The sequence below is a fragment of the Plecotus auritus genome, assembly GCF_963455305.1.
Source record: "Plecotus auritus genome assembly, chromosome: X".
NCBI classification, from domain to species: Eukaryota; Metazoa; Chordata; class Mammalia; order Chiroptera; family Vespertilionidae; genus Plecotus; species Plecotus auritus.
Window position 1 is genome coordinate 132,980,032 of NC_137784.1, and position 20,016 is coordinate 133,000,047.

The window sequence follows — 20,016 nt, forward strand, 5'->3', positions numbered from 1 at the left end:
GAGAGAGAGAGAGAGAGAGAGAGAAACATAAATGTGAGAGGAGAAACACATGGATCAGTTGCTTCTCTCACACACTGGCCATGAACTGACTGGGGGGCAGGTATTGAAACTTCCACGCTCCAGTGTGCCCGCCCATGCTCTAACCACTAAGCCTCACTGGCCAGGGCTGGATCTGACTTTTGGGGGATTTCCAATTCAATATTATGACCCTCCGAGTTCCACCCTCGCCACCTGCCTGCCCCACCTCCAGTCCCCCACTATGACCCTCTTTAGAACTAACATAGCAAGATTACTGCCGGACACCCGAACCTCCTGGTGAGCTGCCGCAGGGTGAGGTTGGGCACGGAAGGCCAGCAAATGGCAGGCGATCTCTGCCTGCATGGATGATCTGAAGGGCACCAGGAGGATGCTAGAGGAGATTCAGTTAAGGCACCATCGCATTAAGACTTTGCTGCTTCCTCTCAGGCCACTCTCACCTGTCTTAGTCCCCTCAAGTATGCTCCCTCCTTCTGGTCCCTCAGGCCGCCTCACCCCACCGTCTCCACTGTCCGCCATTAGCCCATCCCCTCAGCCACCCGGGCCGGGCCCTCCCCTCTTCACTCCCTCCCCCAGGCTGACCCCTCCTTCCTGTCCCAGTGTCCGGCCTAGGTCCGTCCCCCTATCCACCCTGCCACTCCTCAAATATGATACAATTGGAAAGTGTCTCGTCTTGGAATTCTGGCCATGGTCGCTGGCATGGCACCTGCGCTAGGCCCCGGAGCCTCGAGTGCCTGGGCGACCTGTGGCTCTTCCCTAGCAACGGCATCCGCCTCCCCACTGACGCCTCTCCTGGGGTCCTGGTGGCCTCCAGGGCGATCCTGGCTGCCAGGGTCGCCCGGACTGGCCTGGCCTTCCCCATCTTGGGCCACACCGCCTGGGACACCGTCGTCAGCCTCCATGGCCCCTGAGCCTCTACTTGGGACTTCTGAGAGCCGCTACACCGCTTAGGTGCCCAGGTTCTGACAGGAAGTCCCGCCCCCTAGCGGGTGCCACCAGAGGAAATCTATGGAGCGCATGCGCACACACGTCATGTGCCATTTGGCAGATATGAGGCCAATGAGTGACCTGGGCACGTGACTGCTTCCGGCCAAGTCTGCCCAGCAACATGCTGGCGGGTGAGCCTCAGAGCCTGTGCGGGTGCTAGCCCAGGTACCCTCACGGGGGAGCAGCTTGCTGCTGCGGGTCCCTGTCGTTGGTTTCAGAGTGGGTCAGGCACGTCTGGGATCGAATTTGCAAACCGGGCATGTGCCCTGAGCAGGAATTGAACTGTGACCTCCTGGTTCATAGGTCCATACTCAACCTCTGAGCCATGACAGCCGGGCTAAATGGAGTCACTTTAAAATGCAGCTAGAGCTTCCATTCCAGAGGGCTGTCTTGCATGTCTTTGCCTTAAGCTTTTGGGAAGTTAAAGCAGGGTAAAATTACCTTTGGACTCGGCTTAGGGCACCCTTGTGTCCCAAGGAGCTGTTTACAAACATAACAGAAAGCAGATATTATGACTACTGGAGTAAAAATTAAAAACACTGTGTTTTTCTGTGTCAGTAAGGAATGCTTTTGGGGCTTAAACTATAAGGAAATGTATTGTTGACTGAATGTGAAGTCCAGAGGGAGAGGGTCATCATGCTGGCTTACTTGTCCAATGAAGGGTCATCAAGGACCCAGCCCCCCCATTCCTGACCCTTTTAGCAGAATGTGGGTGTTCCTAGGTTTGTGGTGGGACACGCCACTCCTTCCTATGACTAGCTGGTAACAATTGTGTTAAATAAAGTTGTTTCGGTGCCTAATCCCCCAGGCCAATTTGTTTGCTCCGTGAGGGCAGGGTCTGTGTTGCTTTTCGTAGCCCCATTGCTATGCCCAGTGCCTATTACACACAAGGTGCCCAATCATTCATTCATTCATTCATTTACTCATTCAACAATTCTTTCTTGCTAAGTGCTATGATGGAGGAGAATCCAGGGATCCATAGCACATAGCCCAGCCTGTGGGGTGGGAGTGGGGTCAGCAAACTCTCTCCGGAGATCTTTACATCTGACATGAGTCCCTGAACACAGAGGCCTCAGCTCAGCAGGGTTGAAGGCTTTCATTCATTAGCAACCAGGGTCAGAAGGTAAGCCAAAGCTCATGGGCTCACAGTTTGATTACTGCTTACTGAGTACCTGTTACATGCCAGGTCTCTGGTAACAGAGATTAATCATACCTCTTGCCGGCAAGTGCCCCAGGCCAGTCGGGGACAAATCATTTCAGTGCTGGGTGAGGAGTAAGCACTTGCGGCCATGGTGGAGAGGCATCTCCCCAAGCAGGGCAGGTCAGGCAGGAGGAAGGGCAGTGAGCACAGGCTACCAGGAGCAGGTGGCCCTTTAAGCAATGCAAGGAGGAGTCACCTGGCCCAGAGGCTGGACGGGTGGGCAGTGAGTGAAATGCCTCAGCGAGGATGGTGAGCTGATGGGGCAGAGCAGGTCACAGGCCCCCAGGGCTGCTGCTGTTTGGTTTGCACTGTTTATCTCAAGTGATCGCTACGTCGTTCTGTGGTGATGCAGGGTTCTGTTTCTGGGAGGCTCTGCCTTTCCACGTCCTCACTTTACCTAGTTTGGGCTTGGGATCCCCTTAAATTTATCCTCGCTAACTCTTTGTTCAGAGAAGTGATGCCTTAAAATTTTGTTTGGGCATCTCGTGACCTTTTTATTTTTTTTATGTTTAGAGATAGTGATAGAGAGAGGGAAAAACAGAGAGAAATACCAATAGGAGAGAAACACATCAATTAGTTGCCTCCTGCATGAGCCCCGACCAAGGCTCGGGCCAGGGAGGAGCCTGCAACTGAAGTGCCCTTGACTGGAATCAAACCCAGGAACCTTCGGTCTGCAGGCTGATGGTCTATCCACTCAGCCAAAACAGCTAAGGCTCATGACCTTTTCCTGTCAGTATCCATACCACTGACAGTGTCCCAGATGATGAACGTAATTGTCTGAGAAGGGACAGCAAAATACCCCTGAACGGCTGCGTTTTGGAAAGCCTCAGGATTTGTTCCATCTCTGTGACCATAGAAAAGGTGTGGTAAGGTTCAGGTGCATGCAGAACCATGGAGCAGCCCTCAGAGGGGGGAGTGGAACCGCAAGGTGTGCAGTGAGATGACCCACTGGGTTCTTGTAAGGGGCCAGGTTAGTCCTGGTGGACTCCACTTTGCCCTTCACCTAGCTTTAGGCTGCCTCCTCATCTGGTTAGAGCTCTCCAGGAGTCTCCTGAGGGCACCCTTGACTTCCTTGTTCCTGAGGCTATAGATCATGGGGTAGAGCATGGGAGTTACATTGGTGTAGATTAAGGACACGATCTTGTCCTGTTCTGGGGTGTAGCATGACTTGGGGCGGATGTAGATGAATATTGCACAGCCATAGTGCAGAAGAGAGACCAGCAGGTGCCCGGCACAGGTGGAGAAGGCTTTGCTCCTGCCCTGGGCTGAGTGGATGCTGAGGATGGCGGTGATAATGAATCCGTAGGAGAGCAGTATCAGTAAGAAGGGAATCAACAGGATGAGCATGCAGACCACGAAGATGGCAATCTCATTGGCTCGTGTGTCTGAGCAGGCCAGGAAGAGCACAGCAGGGATGTCACAGAAGAAATGATTGATCTCATGGGACTGACAGAAGGGCAAGAGGAATATTAGTGTTGTAAGAGTGAGTGAGAGTGCAAAGCCACCGATGCATGCCAGAGCCAGCATCTGCAGACAGAGGGCCCTGGTGATGATGAGTGTGTAGCGCAGGGGCTTGCAGATGGCCACGAAACTGTCATAGGCCATCACAGCTAGGAGGAAACACTCCGCTCCTCCCAGAGCGATGAAGAGGTGCATTTGCAACGCGCAGCCCAGCATGGGCATCCGCTGGCTGCGGGTCAGGAAATTGGCCAGCATGTTGGGGACAATGACCAATATATAGCAAATTTCAATGGTGGACAGATTGCAAAGAAAGAAATACATGGGGGTCTGGAGGCAGGAGTCAATGAGGGTGATGAGCACAATGGTTGCGTGGCCTGCTAGGGTGACAAGATGCATGATTAAAAAGAGTCCAAAAAAGAAGATTTGCAGTTCTGCCAGATCCCCAAAGCCCAAGATGATAAACTCTGAGCTTAAGGTGTGGTTTTTCTGCAGTGGGGCTATCCTGTATTCCCCTGTAGATATCCTGGGCTAGAAAAGGCAGTTTTCTTGCAATTTTCTTAGTTGTTGGAGACTCTGCAGCCCTTTCCACAGATGGGAGTATAGCCACCTCTCCAGTGCCTCCAACCCACTTTGCCAGTCTTGGCTCTGGTCTACGTTCATGAGCTTCTTACATTCTGCCCTCTGCTCACTGAGAATAAAGATCTGCTCATTGAAATAGTTTTATAGTTCATGCCACAGCCCCCTTATGTCCATTACTTTCACTCAGGTCAAACACAACCTTTTCTAGGGTGGAATAAGAGGAGAGGGAGCATTGCATTTCTCCCCACAGATCAATAAGTATTCTCTTTCAAACTCTAAGCGTCCTATGTACAAAGCTAATTACTTCTTTAATTAAGCACTCTTCACTCTTATTAGAGCTCTTGGCATGTTCAAGAATATTTGCTGCTCCTGGTCACGAGTGGACCAAGGCATGCATTTTCCAGAACCCAGGGTGTCTGGCTGAACTCAACTGAACTCACCTCTAACCACATCGCTGAAGACTGATCTCGGCTAGCTAACCGTCTGGACACAGAATAAGCTGCCTTGAAATCACTTGTCTGTGAATCCTGAGGAGCTGTTCAGGGAGATATGGACGAGTATCCTGCTGGTTTCAGGGGATGTAGAAATAGGATTGAGACACAAAGAATCACCCAAGTGTCTGCATACAGGGTTGCCATGATGCTCAGTCTCATAACAGTTATCCTTGGTGCAGGAAAAGCCCAGGAGTGATTCTGAATGAATGCTTTATTGCTGCTGTCTTGAGATTCACAATGATTTTTAAATTAGGGGCTCAGCATTTTCATTTTGTACTGGGCTCTGCAAATTATGTCATCTTCTTGGTCTCCAATATGGTTTCTTTGCTCGAGAGCCCTCTAATTTCAGGTTTGCTTCTTTAATAGCTCATAACCCTCTTTTGCATTTATTTATTTATTTATGTGTCAGGTATCCAGTTTTCCAACTGCTGGTTTCCTGAGAGCATGGACTTTCTTATCTCTTTTTTTCCAGTGCCTAGAAGAGTGCTTGATAAATCATAAGTGGTCAGAGAGTTTGTCGAATGATTGAATGCTGTAAAGAGCCTGCAAGAATATTCCAATAGACAAGGTAACAAGCATATCATTGGGATAGTGCCACATTTGGTATCAAATTCACCATAAAAGGGTTCATTAATTTTGGATACTCCCTTCCTGCCTCCTCTTTAACCACTTCTCCCTGTCTGAGCCATAAGCTGCTTTAATGCTTGATTGCCCACACAGATTCTCTATTCACCTGATTCCCTAAGCTGAGCAGAGAATTTGTACTGACTCAGACAACCATGTTAATGGACCAAGCAGAGCTGTTGTTGTTAAGGTTCAGAGAGACCTTGGACTTAGGCACACCTTCACCCTGGCCAACTGAGCTGCAGAGTGTGAGAGAACTACATGTGAGACCAAACATCGGGACTTCTAGGAGGATTATGTAAAAGGGCGCCATTCTGAGCACCATCTACAGGCTGGTCCTAGCCCTGCTGTTCTGGCACCCAGGGCTGGCCCTCAGCCCACCGCAGTGTGAGCTGTCTGGGATTCGAGGTGGCTCAGTCAGAACAAGCACCAATGGTAGAGAAGCCAACAGCATCTTCCCGCCCTCCTCCACGATGTCCAAGGCTGAGGAGCCCAAGAAGCTTGTGGGCCTCTCAGAGATGGAGAATCTCATGAGGAATAACCAAGTTCTGGGGATTGGAAGTGGTTCTACAGTTGCCCATGCTGTGCAGCAAATAGCTGGAAGAATGAAACAAGGGAATGTGAACCTTGTCTGTGTTCCCACCTCCTTCCAGGTCCGTCAGCTCATCCTGCAGTCTGGCTTAACTCTCAGTGACCTGGACCAACACCCAGAGCAGATGCTAAGCTCAATCTCATCAAAGGTGGTGGAGGCTGTCTGACCCAGGAGAACATTGTGGTGGGCTATACCAGTGCTTTATGGTGATGTCACTTTCAGGAAAGATTCAAAGAACCTTGAAGATCAGGGGTGCAAGTGACTCCCCATTGAGGTCATCCCAATGACTTACATCCCAGTGAGCTGAGTTTGGGGGCATGGTTGAACTTCAAATGGCCATCAACAAGGCAGGGCCCGTGGTGACGGATAATGGGAATATGGGAATTTTACCCTGGCCTGGAAGTTTGACCAGGTGCACAAATAGAGTGAAGTACACTGGGCCGGGAGAGGACTGGCTGCCGCTCTCCAGACAGCCGGCTCCTTCCTGCTCCGGCACAGGAAGTGGGACGCACCTTGGCAGTCTGTGCAGTCCTGCACCTTCCCTACAGCTCTGAGGGCCATGTGTGTCCCTCCCCCCCCCCCCCAGGGCATGTCTCACGCGCTGGGTCTGCCATCTCCACGAGCAATTTCAGTAGAATCGGTTGAACTAAAATGCAGCGTTGTAAATATAATAGTTCCGAGTCAGAATCCTCATTCTTTTTTTTTTTAAATATATTTTATTGATTTTTTACAGAGAGGAAGGGAGAGGGACAGAGAGCCAGAAACATCGATGAGAGAGAAACATCGATCAGCCGCCTCCGCACACTCCCCACTGGGTATGTGCCCGCAACCAAGGCACGTGCCCTTGACCGGAATCCAACCTGGGCCCCCCGAGTCGGCAGGCCGACGCTCTATACACTGAGCCAAACCGGTCAGGGCTCATTCTTGATTTATAGTGGGCATTGGGGACCTCAGCGGGGGCTGCATGGGAAGAAGGTTCCCACAAGCACGTGCTGGAGTTCACACAACTACAGAGAGTGCAGGCTGTCCTGTGGAAGATGGGCACTAGTCCCTGTCACTGTCTGAGGGGTGGGGTAAACGGGGCTCCGGGCAGGGGCACCTGCACAAGTCTGGCCTGCTGAGGGGAGCCAGCGGGGTCTTCGCAGAGGCAACCGTCAGGAGCTGGCTCCAGGGGCCTCCTCCACCAGCAGGAGCTGGATCTCCTCAGGGAGTGAAGTGAACACAGCTATCAAAATGATCCCAGGTGTGGCCCTGGCTGTTGTGGCTCAATTGGTTGGAGCGTTGTCCTGTATACTAAAATGTTTCAGGTTCGATTTCCAGTCAGGGCATATGCCTAGATTGTGGGTTTGTTCCCCAGTTGGGGCAAACCAATTGATGTTCTCTCTCTCTCTCTCCTCTCTCTCTCTCTCTCTCTCTCTCTCTCTCTCTCTCTCTCTCTCTCTCTCTCTTTCTCCACACACACCCCTCCCCCATTCTCCTCTCTCTAAAATCAATAAGCATACCCTTGGGTGAGAGTAAGAAAAAAATGATCCCAGGTGTGGTGGGCACATCAATATGTCTGAGAGTCTCCTTGGGGATGCAGGACAGCTCAGTGAATATGAGGGAGAAGCCCTTCTATTGACCCGAGAGGAGTGGAGTGTATTCACCTTGAGTCCCCAGCCCACAGCCGGGTGGATATGCCTCTCCAGGAGCCTTTGCCTTAACGTATGTGCCACTGTGGTTGAGGAGTTAAATCCAGCCTTCTAAAGTATTGCGGTTTTTAAATATATATATATGTTTTCATTAACTTGAGAAAGAGGAAGGGAGAGGGAGAGAGAGAAACATTGATTGGGCTGCACCTGCTATGTATCCCAATTAGGGATGTGCCCTGACCAGGAATCAAACTGGTGACCTTTCAGTGCATGAGATGATGCGCAGGCAACTGAGCAACACCTGCCAGGGCTGAAGTATTGTTATTAAATGTCTTTTAAAAAAAGAGAAATATAAACATATATATTTTTATTATTTTAAAAAAAGAACTGCTGACTGATTTAACTCAGGATTCCATAAACTATGGCCTCTGGCCTGAATTGCAGCCGGCCAGTAAATTGTGTTGGAGCAGGTTGGTCCACATCCTGGTTAGGCCAGCTTTCCCGCCACAACTGCAGAGGCCAGTGGTCGCCAAGGATCACGTGGCCTGCAAAGCTGAAACTATTTCCTGTGTTAACCTACACATAAAAGGCCTTTCAAAGTGAAAGGCAAATAACATTTATTTGAGGCCAAAAGAATAGCTATTCAGGAAAGCACTGATTCAGGCAAATAGTGTTCCAATTAGGAGTCAAAGGGAGAGGGTCTTTCTGAGAAAGGCCGGGGAACAATTACATCCACAGAAAGGTGGCATTTCTATTGGTGCGGATAACAAAACATAGTGATGTTTATGCTTAATGATGTTTTAACTTTTCAGTCCCAGTAGTCATAATACCTGCTTTCTTATGTGTTTTTTGTTTAATCCTCACCTGAGGATATTTTTTCCCTTTTCTTTTCTGGGAAATTGGAAGGCAGGGAGGGCAGGGGGGAGAGAGCTAGAGCTAGAGTGAGAGGGAGAGAAAGAGACATCAATTTGAGAGAACACATTCACTGGTTACCTCCCACACGCACTCCAACCGGGGAAGGGAGTGAACCCGTAACCCAGGTACCTGCCCTTTACCTGGAATCGCATCCTGGAGACTTCAGTGCACGGGCCGACGTTCTCACCACAGAGTATCACCGGCCAGGGCTCTTGTTATGTTTGTAAACAGTTCTTTAGCACACAAGGTTACTCTAGGCCCAGTCCAAAGGTTAATTTGCCCGGTTTTAACATTCCAATGGGTTGAGGCAAAAGATGGGCAAGGCTGTTCCATTTTTTTTTAATTTATCTTTATTGTTACAGAGGTCCCCTTTTCCCCCCTTTGACTCCCTCCACCCCACACCACCCATATGTCACTATTGAATGTGTCCATGGGTTATGCATATATGCTTATAAGTTCTTTGGTTAATCTTTTCCCGCCTCCTCCCATCCCCCTTCCCTCTGAGATTCATCAGTCTGTTCCATGCTTCCATTCCTCTGCATCTGTTTTGTTCATCAGTTTATTTTGTTCATAATCTTCCACATTAAGTGAGATCATGTGATACTTGTCTTTCTCTGACTTATTACGCTTAGCATAATACCTTCCCAGTCCCTCCATACTGTCTTAAAGATTAAGAGATCCTTCTTTTTTACTGCTGCATAGTATTCCACTGTGTAAATGTACCACAGCTTTTTGGTGTGTGTGTGTGTGTGTGTGTGTATCAATTCATTTACTAATGGGCACTTGGGCTGCTTCCAGATCTTAGTTATTGTAAACAATGCTACTGTGAACATCGGGGTGCATATATTCTTTCGGATTGGTGTTTAATGTGGCTCCATTTACATTATTTTGGACACCTGTATGACATGTCACAGAAAAGTTTTCCAAACTTGCCCACTGCCTGTTTGCATCCTCTGCCCATTTGCCTAGTGGGTTGTTAGTCTCCTTGGGGAATAGAGGCTTGCAATTATTTTCTGGCTTGAATACTTCCTACTATATCTAGTCATCAGAAGACCAGGACCGAGGGGCTGCTACTTCAAGCTTTGGAGGTGAGAAACTGAGGCTCAGAGGCACCTGAGGAGGTGGGGCCAGAACTTTGGAACCTGGCATTCAGTTCCCCTCCACCCACAATCACCTTTTCATTGGCTTTATTCGAGAGGACAGGACATGTTTCTGTGTGTAGAAAATACTACCTATAAAAAAGAAAAGTGACATTTAAAAAACCACTATTATTTCTAATGGCATTCCAAAACATGCACTTAAGATAATATGTACAAAATATTTACAGTGAAAACTAAAAACTGTTGACAAGAGAAATGAAAGAAAACCTACATAAGTGGAGAAATATGTCAGGTTTATGGATTGGAAGACCCAGTATTCATAAGTTGTACATTCTCAGCACACCATTCTATAAATTTGATGTAAACCTAATAAAAATCTTGACATTGCAGAAAATGACAAACTGATTACAAAATGTGTGTGAAGAAAATAATGTATGTGGAAATGCAAAGAACCCAGAATAGAAACAGCAACTGTGAAAAAGAAGAGTAAAGTTGAAAGGTACAACTATGACTAAAAGAGAATACAGACAAAATGAAAAGTTCATAGTTTGCTGGTGGGAATGTAAGTTGGCATAATCATATTGAAAAATAGTTCTTCAGTTTCTTAATAATTAAAACCATATGTCCTCACAAATTGTTATATCAACTCAATTAAGAATAACCCAAATGTCCATCAACAGGTGAATGGTTACACCGATCATGATATATTTGTGCGTGGAACAGCACTCAGCAATAAAGAGGGACGGAGGAGTGACTGCTGCTGGGAATTCCCCCAGGGCTGGGCCCCACCGTCTCTGCAGATTCAGATGCAGCAGCAGGTAGAGACCAGAGAGAAGACAGGCCAGGACTAGCCAGAGGCGCCTGAGTCACTCCCAGAACTCGATAACAGGGGACCAGGGCTCAGCAAGCTAGTGTTACATGAGGGTGGCCAGGCCGGTGCCTCAGGCGGCTCTGAGGCTCACCTGCAACCTTGGGGCGGGGCCAAATAGCGGGAAACAGTCACGTTCCCAGCAGCCTCAGTACAGCAGGCCTCTCTTGTCAGGAAACTAGTGAGTGGGGGTCTGTTTGCGCAGGCTCACTGGGTTGCATAGCGCTCCTAGGGGCAGAGCTTCCTGCGGGGGTCCTCATTGGCTAAGCTGTCTCTGAGTCTATGCGCCAAGATGGCCTGAACCAGTCGCACTCCCTCTGAATCCAAAGGGGTGGTTTGCGCAGACAGGCGCCCTGGAGAGGCCTAGTTGCGTGTGTGCGTGAAAGGGTGGGACTTCCTGCGAAAGCCTCAGTCCCTCATTCGTGGGCCGAGGGGGCCGTCATCTTTAAGTTGGAGTCAGAGGGGTGCAGGGTCTTTGCAGCAGCCACGCAGGCTGCAGGCAAAGATGCGGGTGGTACAGCTGGTGCAGGGGGTAGACTCGGAGGCCCTGGAGACCAGGATGGAACTGGAGACCCTAACAGCCATGGTCTCCCCAGCGATCTGGAAGGCCAGTGTGGTCCTGGCGGCTCTACTAATCCTGGCTGTCCCGACACCCAGAGTGGCCCTTGCAGCCCTCCTGGCCAGTGTGGTCCTGGTGCGCCCATTGCCAGGGTGACACTGGTGCCCCCAACAGTCAGGGTGGCCTTGCTTTCCCGGGTGGCCAGGAGATGAGGAAACGATGGGACCAGCAGCCATAGGTGCTCCCACTGTGGCACGGGCACTCCATGTTTCTGGGCCAGGTAGACATGCAACATCAGTGGCTGCAGGACCAGGAAACCGAACGATGGTCTTGCATCCTTTCCGAAGATGCCCTGAGGACTGGTAGCCAAAGGGTGGCTCAGGGACATCCTACAAGCCCAGGGCTGGCTTTTGGGGACAGGGCACAGGGCAGCCTGGGGACGATAAAAATGGGAGCAGGGAGGGGACCTGGGGTAGCCGGGTGGGAGGGGAGTCGATGAGTCGTTAGGTGAAGAGGCTGGAGGGTAGCAAAGCAGCCTGAGGGAGTGGTGGAGGTTGGACAGGATGAACTGTGTGAGGAGAGATGCAGGCCAAGGTGGCCTGAGCTGGGGAGTTGTGGGGAGTGTGGGCGGACGACTTGAGCGGAAGCCTGGGGTGAAGGCCAGCCTCTGAGGTATAAGGAAGCCCCAGGCACTGGAAAATTCAGCTGCACTTAACCCCGTCTCCCTCAGCAAGAACACTGTGCTTTCAGGTGCCTCCTGGAGGCAGAGATGGCCGGCAGGTCCATGGGCAAAGATGACCAACACCACCTGCAGGCAATTTAAAAGAAGTTCAACGTGAAGGGCAGCAGGCTGGCTGTGTCAGTTATGGAAGGAGCCAAGATGGAGTAGGGGCAAGTGCTCAGGGCCTAAGAGCCAGTCTTAGCCAGAGAGGGGCTGTGTAATGCATACATGGAGTGTCAGGTCTCCAGAGAGGGGGTGGTGTGCTGGGTATAAGAGAGTCATTGCCTTTAACTTGATTTTTATCCCTCACTTTTAGAAAATGGACTACAGGCGACCCTGGTCAGCTCTGAGTTTTCGTCAGTGCCTCCCTCGAAAAGCTTTCGGTGGAGATGGGAACGTTCAGTGCGTGTGGCCTGACACCCCCAATGGTCTGCACCAAGGGCAGAAGAGAAAGCCAGTTGGACACCTAGGGGGCCCTGTCTTCCACCTCCACAAACAATGCTGTGAGAACATCCTCATATTTGATCCTTAATGGGGTAGGTCAGTTTCCCAAGAGCACAATTGCCGGGTTTACGGATGGGCATGCTTTATTTGACACAGTGTGTCAGGGTGCCCTCTGCTAGGACTGTGCCCACTGCACCATATCCTAGGGGTCTTTGGGGGTTTCTTCTTCTGTAACTAAACCATTCATATCCTTTGCCCAGTTAGAAAATTGGGGTTGCTGTTATCTTCTTGATGACCAGGAGGTTGTTTTTAAAATATATTATTGATATTAATCCCTTATTAGTTTTAAACAACATTTTAAAAGTTCTTCTCTATTCCTAGACCACAAGGATGCTTTCTTACATTTTCTGTATTAACTTTAATTATTCAATAATTCAAGAAACATTTATTTCTAGACCCTGTTCCAGGCACCCATGGACATTCTATACTAATGAGGAGAGACAGTGAAGAAACAAAAGCAATAACTATGTAGTGTATGGGCAGGTGGAGAGTCTTACGGCATGAAATAAAGCAGGGGGCCCTAACCAGTTTGGCTCAGTGGATAGAGCGTCAGCCTGCAGACTGAAGGTTCCCAGGTTCGATTCTGGTCAAGGGCATGTACCTTGGTTGCGGGCACATCCCCAGTAGGTGGTGTGCAGGAGGCAGCTGATCAATGTTTCTCTCTCATTGATGTTTCTAACTCTCTATCCCTCTCTCTTCTTCTCTGTAAAAAAATCAATAAAATATATTTTTTTAAAAAAGAAATAAAGCAGGGGAAAGAATAAGGAGTACTGGGATGAGTGGTTTTCAATTTTAAATGGGGTGGTTGCGGATTGTGACAGTGAGATTGGAGCAAAGACTGGAGGGTGGCAGGGAGAGGGAGGAGACCAAGGAACTGGAGCGGAGTGAGTGAAAAAGAGAGTGGCAGGAGAGGGGTCAGAGAGTTGACAGAGACCAAAGGTCATACTAAAGGTTTGTGCTCCAAGTTAAATGGGAAATAATGGAGGAATTGAAGAAAGATGTTGAGTATCTGGCAACTGGTAAAAAGATCCTTGCTGATTTGACCATCACCTTCCTTGAATGTATACTCCCTGGCCCTGACACCTCTTATACTTAGTCATTACCTATTGTGCCTAATATGTTTTGAGACATATTTACTACATTCCGAACAAGTCGTGTTTGATTCAGAAACGTGAAGGCCTTAACCACTGTTCAGCCAGAGGGTTTAAGCTAGACCTGGCGCTATGGACAAAAGAGGCTGTGATGTGCTGAGCGTCTCCTGAGTATGTAGCTGCGTGTGCATGTGCTTCTTGCTCATGCACACAGGTGCACGTGTACTTGGAAAAATTAGAAGAGCAAAATATTACCTTGTGTCATCCTGATGAAATGCTCATGACAGCAAACCTCTCTCTCTCTCTCCCTACCTCCCTCCCTCTCTCCCTCCCTCCCTCCCTCTCGAGCAATGGTTGGCAAACTCATTAGTCAACAGAGCCAAATATCAACAGTACAATGATTGAAATTTCTTTTGAGAGCCAAATTTTTTAAACTTAAACTTCTTCTAACGCCACTTCTTCAAAATAGACTTGCCCAGGCCATGGTATTTTGTGAAAGAGCCACACTCAAGGGGCCAAAGAGCCGCATGTGGCTCGCGAGCCGCGGTTTGCCAACCACTGCTCTAGAGGAATAAGTGACCATGTCGCATGGGGATTATGTGTGGAGTTTAGAAAGGATTGCTCTTGGGAAGCAGCTCAAAGTCATGAGGACAGCAGGGCTGTGCCACACGGGCCCCACAGTCATTAGGCTGGGTCCCCAGGCTCCGTGACTTCAGGGACTTCATCACAGTCTTCCTACCTGCATCAAGAGAAGGGCCAAGTACAAGCACTTTCAAAGGAAAGATCGGCCTTCAGTGAATAGTACCCAATAATTAAAACTTCAGCAAAGAGAACTAAATAGAAGTTTTTCTGAGCAAGAGTTGCTGAACAACTTTCTGATTTTTTTTCTGTTTACAAATGTAATCTATGCTCATGGCCAAACCAGAAAAAATATGGGAAAATTCAGAAAAGGATTACCGATCATCTCCCTACTAATGATAACCACAATGAAAATGTTGGTGTATTTCAGGATGGAATGAGCTAATTCATGTTTAGTATTTAGAACAGTGACTGGAACATGGTAACCACTCAATTCTTGTTATTGTTTGTTTTTTAAAACAATTCTCATCCCAGATGTTTTAATTAATTTTTGAGAACTAGGAAGTGTGTGTGTGTGTGTGTGAGAGAGAGAGAGAGAGAGAGAGAGAGAGAGAGAGAGAGAGGAGAGAGAGAGAGAGAGAAAGAAAGAGAGAGAGAGAGAGAGAGAGAAGAGAGAAGAGAGAGAAACATGGATTGTTTGCCTTTAGAAGCGCCCTGACCAGGGATGGAAGCCAACACCTCGGCATATGCCCTGACTGGGAATCAAACCACAATCTTTTGGTATAAAAGATGGTGCTCCAAACACAGGAGCCACTGGCCAGGGTCATGCCATTGATTACTATTATTCCACTAGTGACCCGGTGCACGAAATTCGTGCACATTAAAAGGGGATTAATTAGAGGAAATAATTTAGTATTGCTATTTGCCCTTTCTCTATAATAGAAGTGTCAGAGATGAAAGAAAATTAGTAAAATGTATATGAAAACCTTCCTCCTGTCAGAGTCTGGGGCACACCATGGGACCCAGAGTCAAGTCCCCGCCCACCCACACACACCTCAAAATCATGTGATAACCAGACCTGGCCAGTCCCCCCACCCCCATTGGGCTAGATCCAGACCCAGCCAGTCCCACCCTTGTCAAGCCCTGCCGGACAGGGGGCGTAACCTCAGGTCCCCTGGCCCGGTGCCAGGACAGGGAGCATGGCCAGAGGTCCCCCAGCCCAGACCAGGGGGGGTCGTGCCTTGAGGTCCTCCATCAAGCCCCACCAGGTGGGGGACACGGCCTGAGATCCCCTGTCAAGCCCCACCACGCAGAGGGGCGCAGCCTCAGGTCCCCTGGCCCAGTACCAGGAGGGGGCACGCAGCCTCAGGTCCCCCGTCAAGCCCCGCTGGGCAGGGGTGTGGCCTGAGTTCCCCTAACCCAGCACTGGGGGTGCACCTTGAGGTCCTCCATCAAGTCCTGCTGGGTGGGGGGCACGGCCTGAGGTCCCCTGTCAAGCCCCGCTGGGTGGGGGTTGCGGTCTGGGGTCCCCTGGCCTGGTGCTGGGGCGGGGGATGCGGCCTGAGGTCCCCTGTCAAGCCCCGCTGGGTGGGGGTTGCGGTCTGGGGTCCCCTGGCTTGGTGCCAGGGTGGGGAGCATGGCCTGAAGTCCCCTGTCAAGCCCCACCTGGTGGGGGGCCTGGCCTGAGGTCCCCTGGCCTGGCGTTGGGGCAGGGGAGCAGCCTGAGGTCCCCTAGCCCAGCACCAGGATGGGAAGAGCACCTTGAGGCCCCCTGTCAAGCCCCACCTGGTGGGGGGCGTGGCCTCAGGTACCCTGGCCTGGCACTGGGGTGGGGGGTGCAGCCTAAGGTTCCCCAGCCTGACGTCAGGGCAGGGGGCACGGCCTGAGGTACCCTGTCAAGCCCTACAGGGGCAGGGGAGGACATAGCCTCAGGTCCCTGCTGATTGCTCAGTAAGGCTCCTTATGGGAACTTGGCTTCAGCTGTGGGTGCAGCCATCTTTGTGACAGAGTGATGGTCAATTAGCATATTCCCTCTTTATTAGATAGGATTGTTAGTAGGCTTAGGAAAGTTTTTCCCTATGCAAAAATCAAAGTTCATCTAAATTTTCATCAGGTATTTTCACTTTGATTTTATTGTGTGTATGATACATAAACATCTACTCATTAAAAACAATTCATATCCTATATAAATAAGTAGCCTCCCATGTGTCAGTGTGATATGTACTAGTAACAACAGCTAATGACCTTAGTGCTCATTTGGCCCATCTGTTTCATTCACTGAACAGTCACTTGCACCTCAGAAGTGTCCCTCAAAGGATTCATCCTGTGAGTCTTGGCTGCATCATCAGAAAGCTGTGTCCAGGTGCAAGCTCCCCTGCACTCCCAGGCCCCCCCTATGCACAGGCTGTGTTGAGGCAGGAGAAGGGGGGCATGCAGGGAGCTGGATGGGAGCACGGGCACTGGGTACAGAGGTGTCCACCACATCAGTGTGACATCAGGGGACATGAGGGGTCAGGGGCGCAGAGTCTCAGCAGGAAGAGGCAGCCTGCAGGTGATGGTGAACAGGAAGATTCCAGAGAAAGTAGACAACACAGGAAGGAGCTCATTAGCAGGACAAAGCAGAGCCTGTCATGTGTCACCTGTCCAGGCTGCTTTTCCCTCCTTGGCCCCATGTCAGCGTGACCCAGTTATGCCAGTCCCTGGGGGTCCTCCTTGTGACCACACATGTTCACCCTCCACATCCAGTCCTTCCTGGAGTCTGTGGCTTTGACCTGCTAACAACTACTTCCTGTGTTTTCTCTTGAATCCCTTCACCCACCTGCCCGGCTTGCTGTGTTCCTCTCTGGGATTCTGGGATCCTTTCTCCCCAAGGAAGTCAGCTCCCTGGGAAAAGGCTTTCTGCTGGCTTCCCTCCCTGCTGTGTTATTCCCAGTTCCCGGAACAGTGTGGGGTGCAGAGCCCCCAGAACAAATACTTGCCCATGGAAGCAGCTGGGTATGGGGAGGCCTCCCGTGTATCCTCTGTCCCTTCCCACTCATCCATCCCACAAAGACAAGCAGAGGTGGAGCAGGAGCCGGCTTTGGGAAATGGCATGTCTATGGTTACCTTTGCAGAAACTTTAGCAGAATAAGAATGTCCCCACTGCTTCTGCCCTCCCCACCCCACCTCACCCCTCCACCTGGTCTCGGAGTGTGGGGAAAGTCACTTCAGAATCCACGCAGCTGTCCTGGGATTAGATGTGACACAGAGGTGGGTTCAGTAAAGCTGCTGCATGGAAGCCTTGACATGTGGAAAGTGCAGCAGCCTTAAGCTCACAGGTGGGCGCCCATTCCCTGATCCCTTCCTGGGCTGGCGCCCACCTCACATCCCTGAAGTTGTGCCAGCCAGGTGAACCACCCGCATCCCTGAGACAGACACCACCTCTACCCACTCGCATGATTGTGGGCAGAGCAGCAGTGTGGGCACAGAAACAGGTGTCCAGGCATTGCCCTAGCCCTGCCCACCTCTCACTGTACTTTTCCTGGTGACTTGATCCCCTTCCAGACAGAGAAGTAAACTCGCCCTAGCAGATCAGGAGACACAGGGTCACCTCCCACTAGAGGGTCCCTGGCACATCTGACACTTCCAACCTCCTGCCCACAGCACACTCACCCACCCAGCCTGAGTCAGCAGAGGGTAAAGCAACTGGGCGTTGTCCCAGGGCTGGTGGTCCCTCTGCTACCACACTTTTGCCCAATTGATTGGTATCTCCTGAGCACTTTGGCCCAGCCCACCCATGCCTGATGCCTGGAGACATTGGCAGCATATGGGTCTGGATCCTGGGAATCTCAGGGAAGATGCTGTGGTCTGACAGCTACCTCCCTCCCCCAGGCTTGGAGGCACCATGCAGTGCTGACTGAGCCCGGGATGAGGAATGGTGTTGAAGGAGCAAGGCCCATCCATCCTGGGCTGGAGGATGCCTGAGGGCAAGTAAAGCCCAGGAGTGACTCCTGCTGTAACCGAAAAACGTAGGTTCTGCTGCCTGGGGTCACAAGAACTTGCGAGGCAGGTGCTAGTGCAAAAGGAAAGAGGCTTTATTCACATACCAGCCCTGGGAGAATGGTGGACTCAGGTCTCAAAGACAATCCCCCCCCCCTTCTTGCTCATGCCCACCGGTTCTTAACAGGGATAATGAGCGGAGGACTTTAGTCTATCCAATTATCTTGCTAGCTTTTGGGGCGTTTGGGCCCTATCCATTTGTATTTCTGGCTTCTGGCGCTTGGGCACTGTCCATCTTTTGGAGTGCTCTGTGAAAGAACCACCCCCTGTGCCATCTTGGCCAATGGGAGAAACTCCCCAGCGCTCCTTCACTGCGTATGGTAGGAGGGGTTGGGGTGGGGGGCGGAAGGTCCCGCCCTCAGGAAGCCTGGAGATACTGTTGCACAGTGCCCCCACCAAGGTGAGCCTGTTGGAGTCCCCGGAGTAACCCTGAATCCTGCGCGCCCATATCCTCCGAGTAGTCCCGTGCGCCCACCCTTCCAAAGTGGTCAGGCCTGCGCTCCGACTGATAGCTGCCTAAGGTAACTCCGCTGGTAATACCCCCAGGGCTGGGTCCTGCCCAGGCTTTGCAGACTCTGGCCACATGTGGAGTCCTGGGAGAAGGACAGGCTGGGACTGGCCCAGAGGCACCTGACTCACTCCCAGAACTCAAGGACAGGGACCAGCGGTTAGCAAGCCTGTCACCCGTGAGGGTAGCTGGGCTAGCACCAGCACAGGCTTTGAGGCTCACCCACAAGCTTGGGGCAGGGCAGGCTGAGTGAGAAACAGTCTCGTGTCCAGAGGCCCCATAAGAGGCGTTTTTGGGAAATGGCGCACAACCTGTTTGCGCAGGCGCTCCTGGGGGTAGGGATTGGGGGAGGGGGTGTTGAGTGATGTCTCCCACTAGAGGGCAGAGTTTCTGAGGGAGCCTCATTCCCTTAAAGGTCTAGCCAGCTCTCAGAACTCGCCAAGAAAGGCTGAGGAACCATGCAGGCTGAAGACCAAGGCGCAGGTGGTATGGCCGAAGGTGCGGAAGGTCAGGGCATTCCAGCTGACCCTGGCAGCCACGAGGGCCACGGTCGAGGCGGCAGAGGCGCCGAAGGCGGAGGAGCTCCAGTCATGAGGGCACTCAACCCCCCCGGGCCGGGAAGAAATGCCTTGCCATGGTCGAGTCCACATGCTGGGCCCACAGCCAGAAGGCCGGGAAGACTAGTGCTCAAGTAGTATCCTTGTGGAGGAGTGGCCGGTCGAGGCAATGGGACAGGGAGGAGGGGGTCAGCCTAGGGGTACTGTATGAGGAGGGGAGCCCCAGGTGGCTGAGGGGATGGGCCACTGCTGGGCAGCTGAGATGGTGAGGGGAGGCGGCCTGAGGGAACAGGAAGGAGGATAGGTGGGTTCGGTGGGGGGCTAAAATGGTTGACTGTGGCTTGAGGGGAAATAGTTTTTATTGCATGGTACCTTAACTGAATCTCCACTAGTACCCTCCGGGTGCCTTTCCCATCACCTGAGGAGGCACAGAGGACCTTAGATGCCATGGAGCACCATGCCCGACCCATCCCAAGGGCGGTTCGGAAGGAGCTCATCCTATCTGGAAATATTCTAATTGTGTAAGTTCTAAAAAGGGCCAAGTGGGGAGTGGTGGCAGGTGGCTAGGGTGGTTCTCTGGAGGGTCAATCTAATAGTGAATTGGAGACACCCTCCCCCCCCCCCCCAAAGTCAGGAGATCCTGCTGGTGAACTGGGCCTGTCACCACCAGAGGGGTCAGAGAGAGCTAGGTGCAGAGTTATCACATAACTTGATTTTCTTTTGTCCTCATTTAGCCAACTGAGTGCTGAAGACCCTGAACAAGTGGGAATTTCTCTCTGCTCCTGTCTCCGTGACCTTGACCAATTGATTCCAACCATGAAGCGCATTTCCCGCTCATGTCTGAAAAGGGGCTAGGACTAACCTAGAGTCCCTCCCTAGAGTCCCTCCCTAGATTCCCTCCCTAGAGTCCCTCCCTAGGTAGTGCATCCTTCCCTGGGGCAAGGAATCCTACAGAAGCTGCATTTCATTAG

At 51.1% G+C, this 20,016-nt stretch overlaps 1 protein-coding gene and 1 pseudogene across 2 annotated transcripts; one reads left to right on the plus strand and one right to left on the minus strand.

Moving 5' to 3' along the window:
* Window positions 1–3,223: 3,223 nt before the first annotated feature.
* On the minus strand, window positions 3,224–4,716 carry LOC308240318 (olfactory receptor 10V1-like; the record flags this gene model as incomplete). Its single annotated transcript, XM_080653206.1, has 2 exons — window positions 3,224–4,171; window positions 4,705–4,716. The coding sequence occupies 2 exons, from the start codon at window positions 4,714–4,716 to the stop codon at window positions 3,224–3,226; spliced, it is 960 nt and encodes a 319-aa protein (XP_080509332.1).
* Window positions 4,717–5,855: 1,139 nt separating this feature from the next.
* Window positions 5,856–19,082, plus strand: LOC308240319 (ribose-5-phosphate isomerase-like; annotated as a pseudogene). Its single transcript has 2 exons — window positions 5,856–6,376; window positions 18,904–19,082. The product of its transcript is annotated as a ribose-5-phosphate isomerase-like (transcript).
* The last annotated feature ends 934 nt before the right edge of the window (window positions 19,083–20,016 follow it).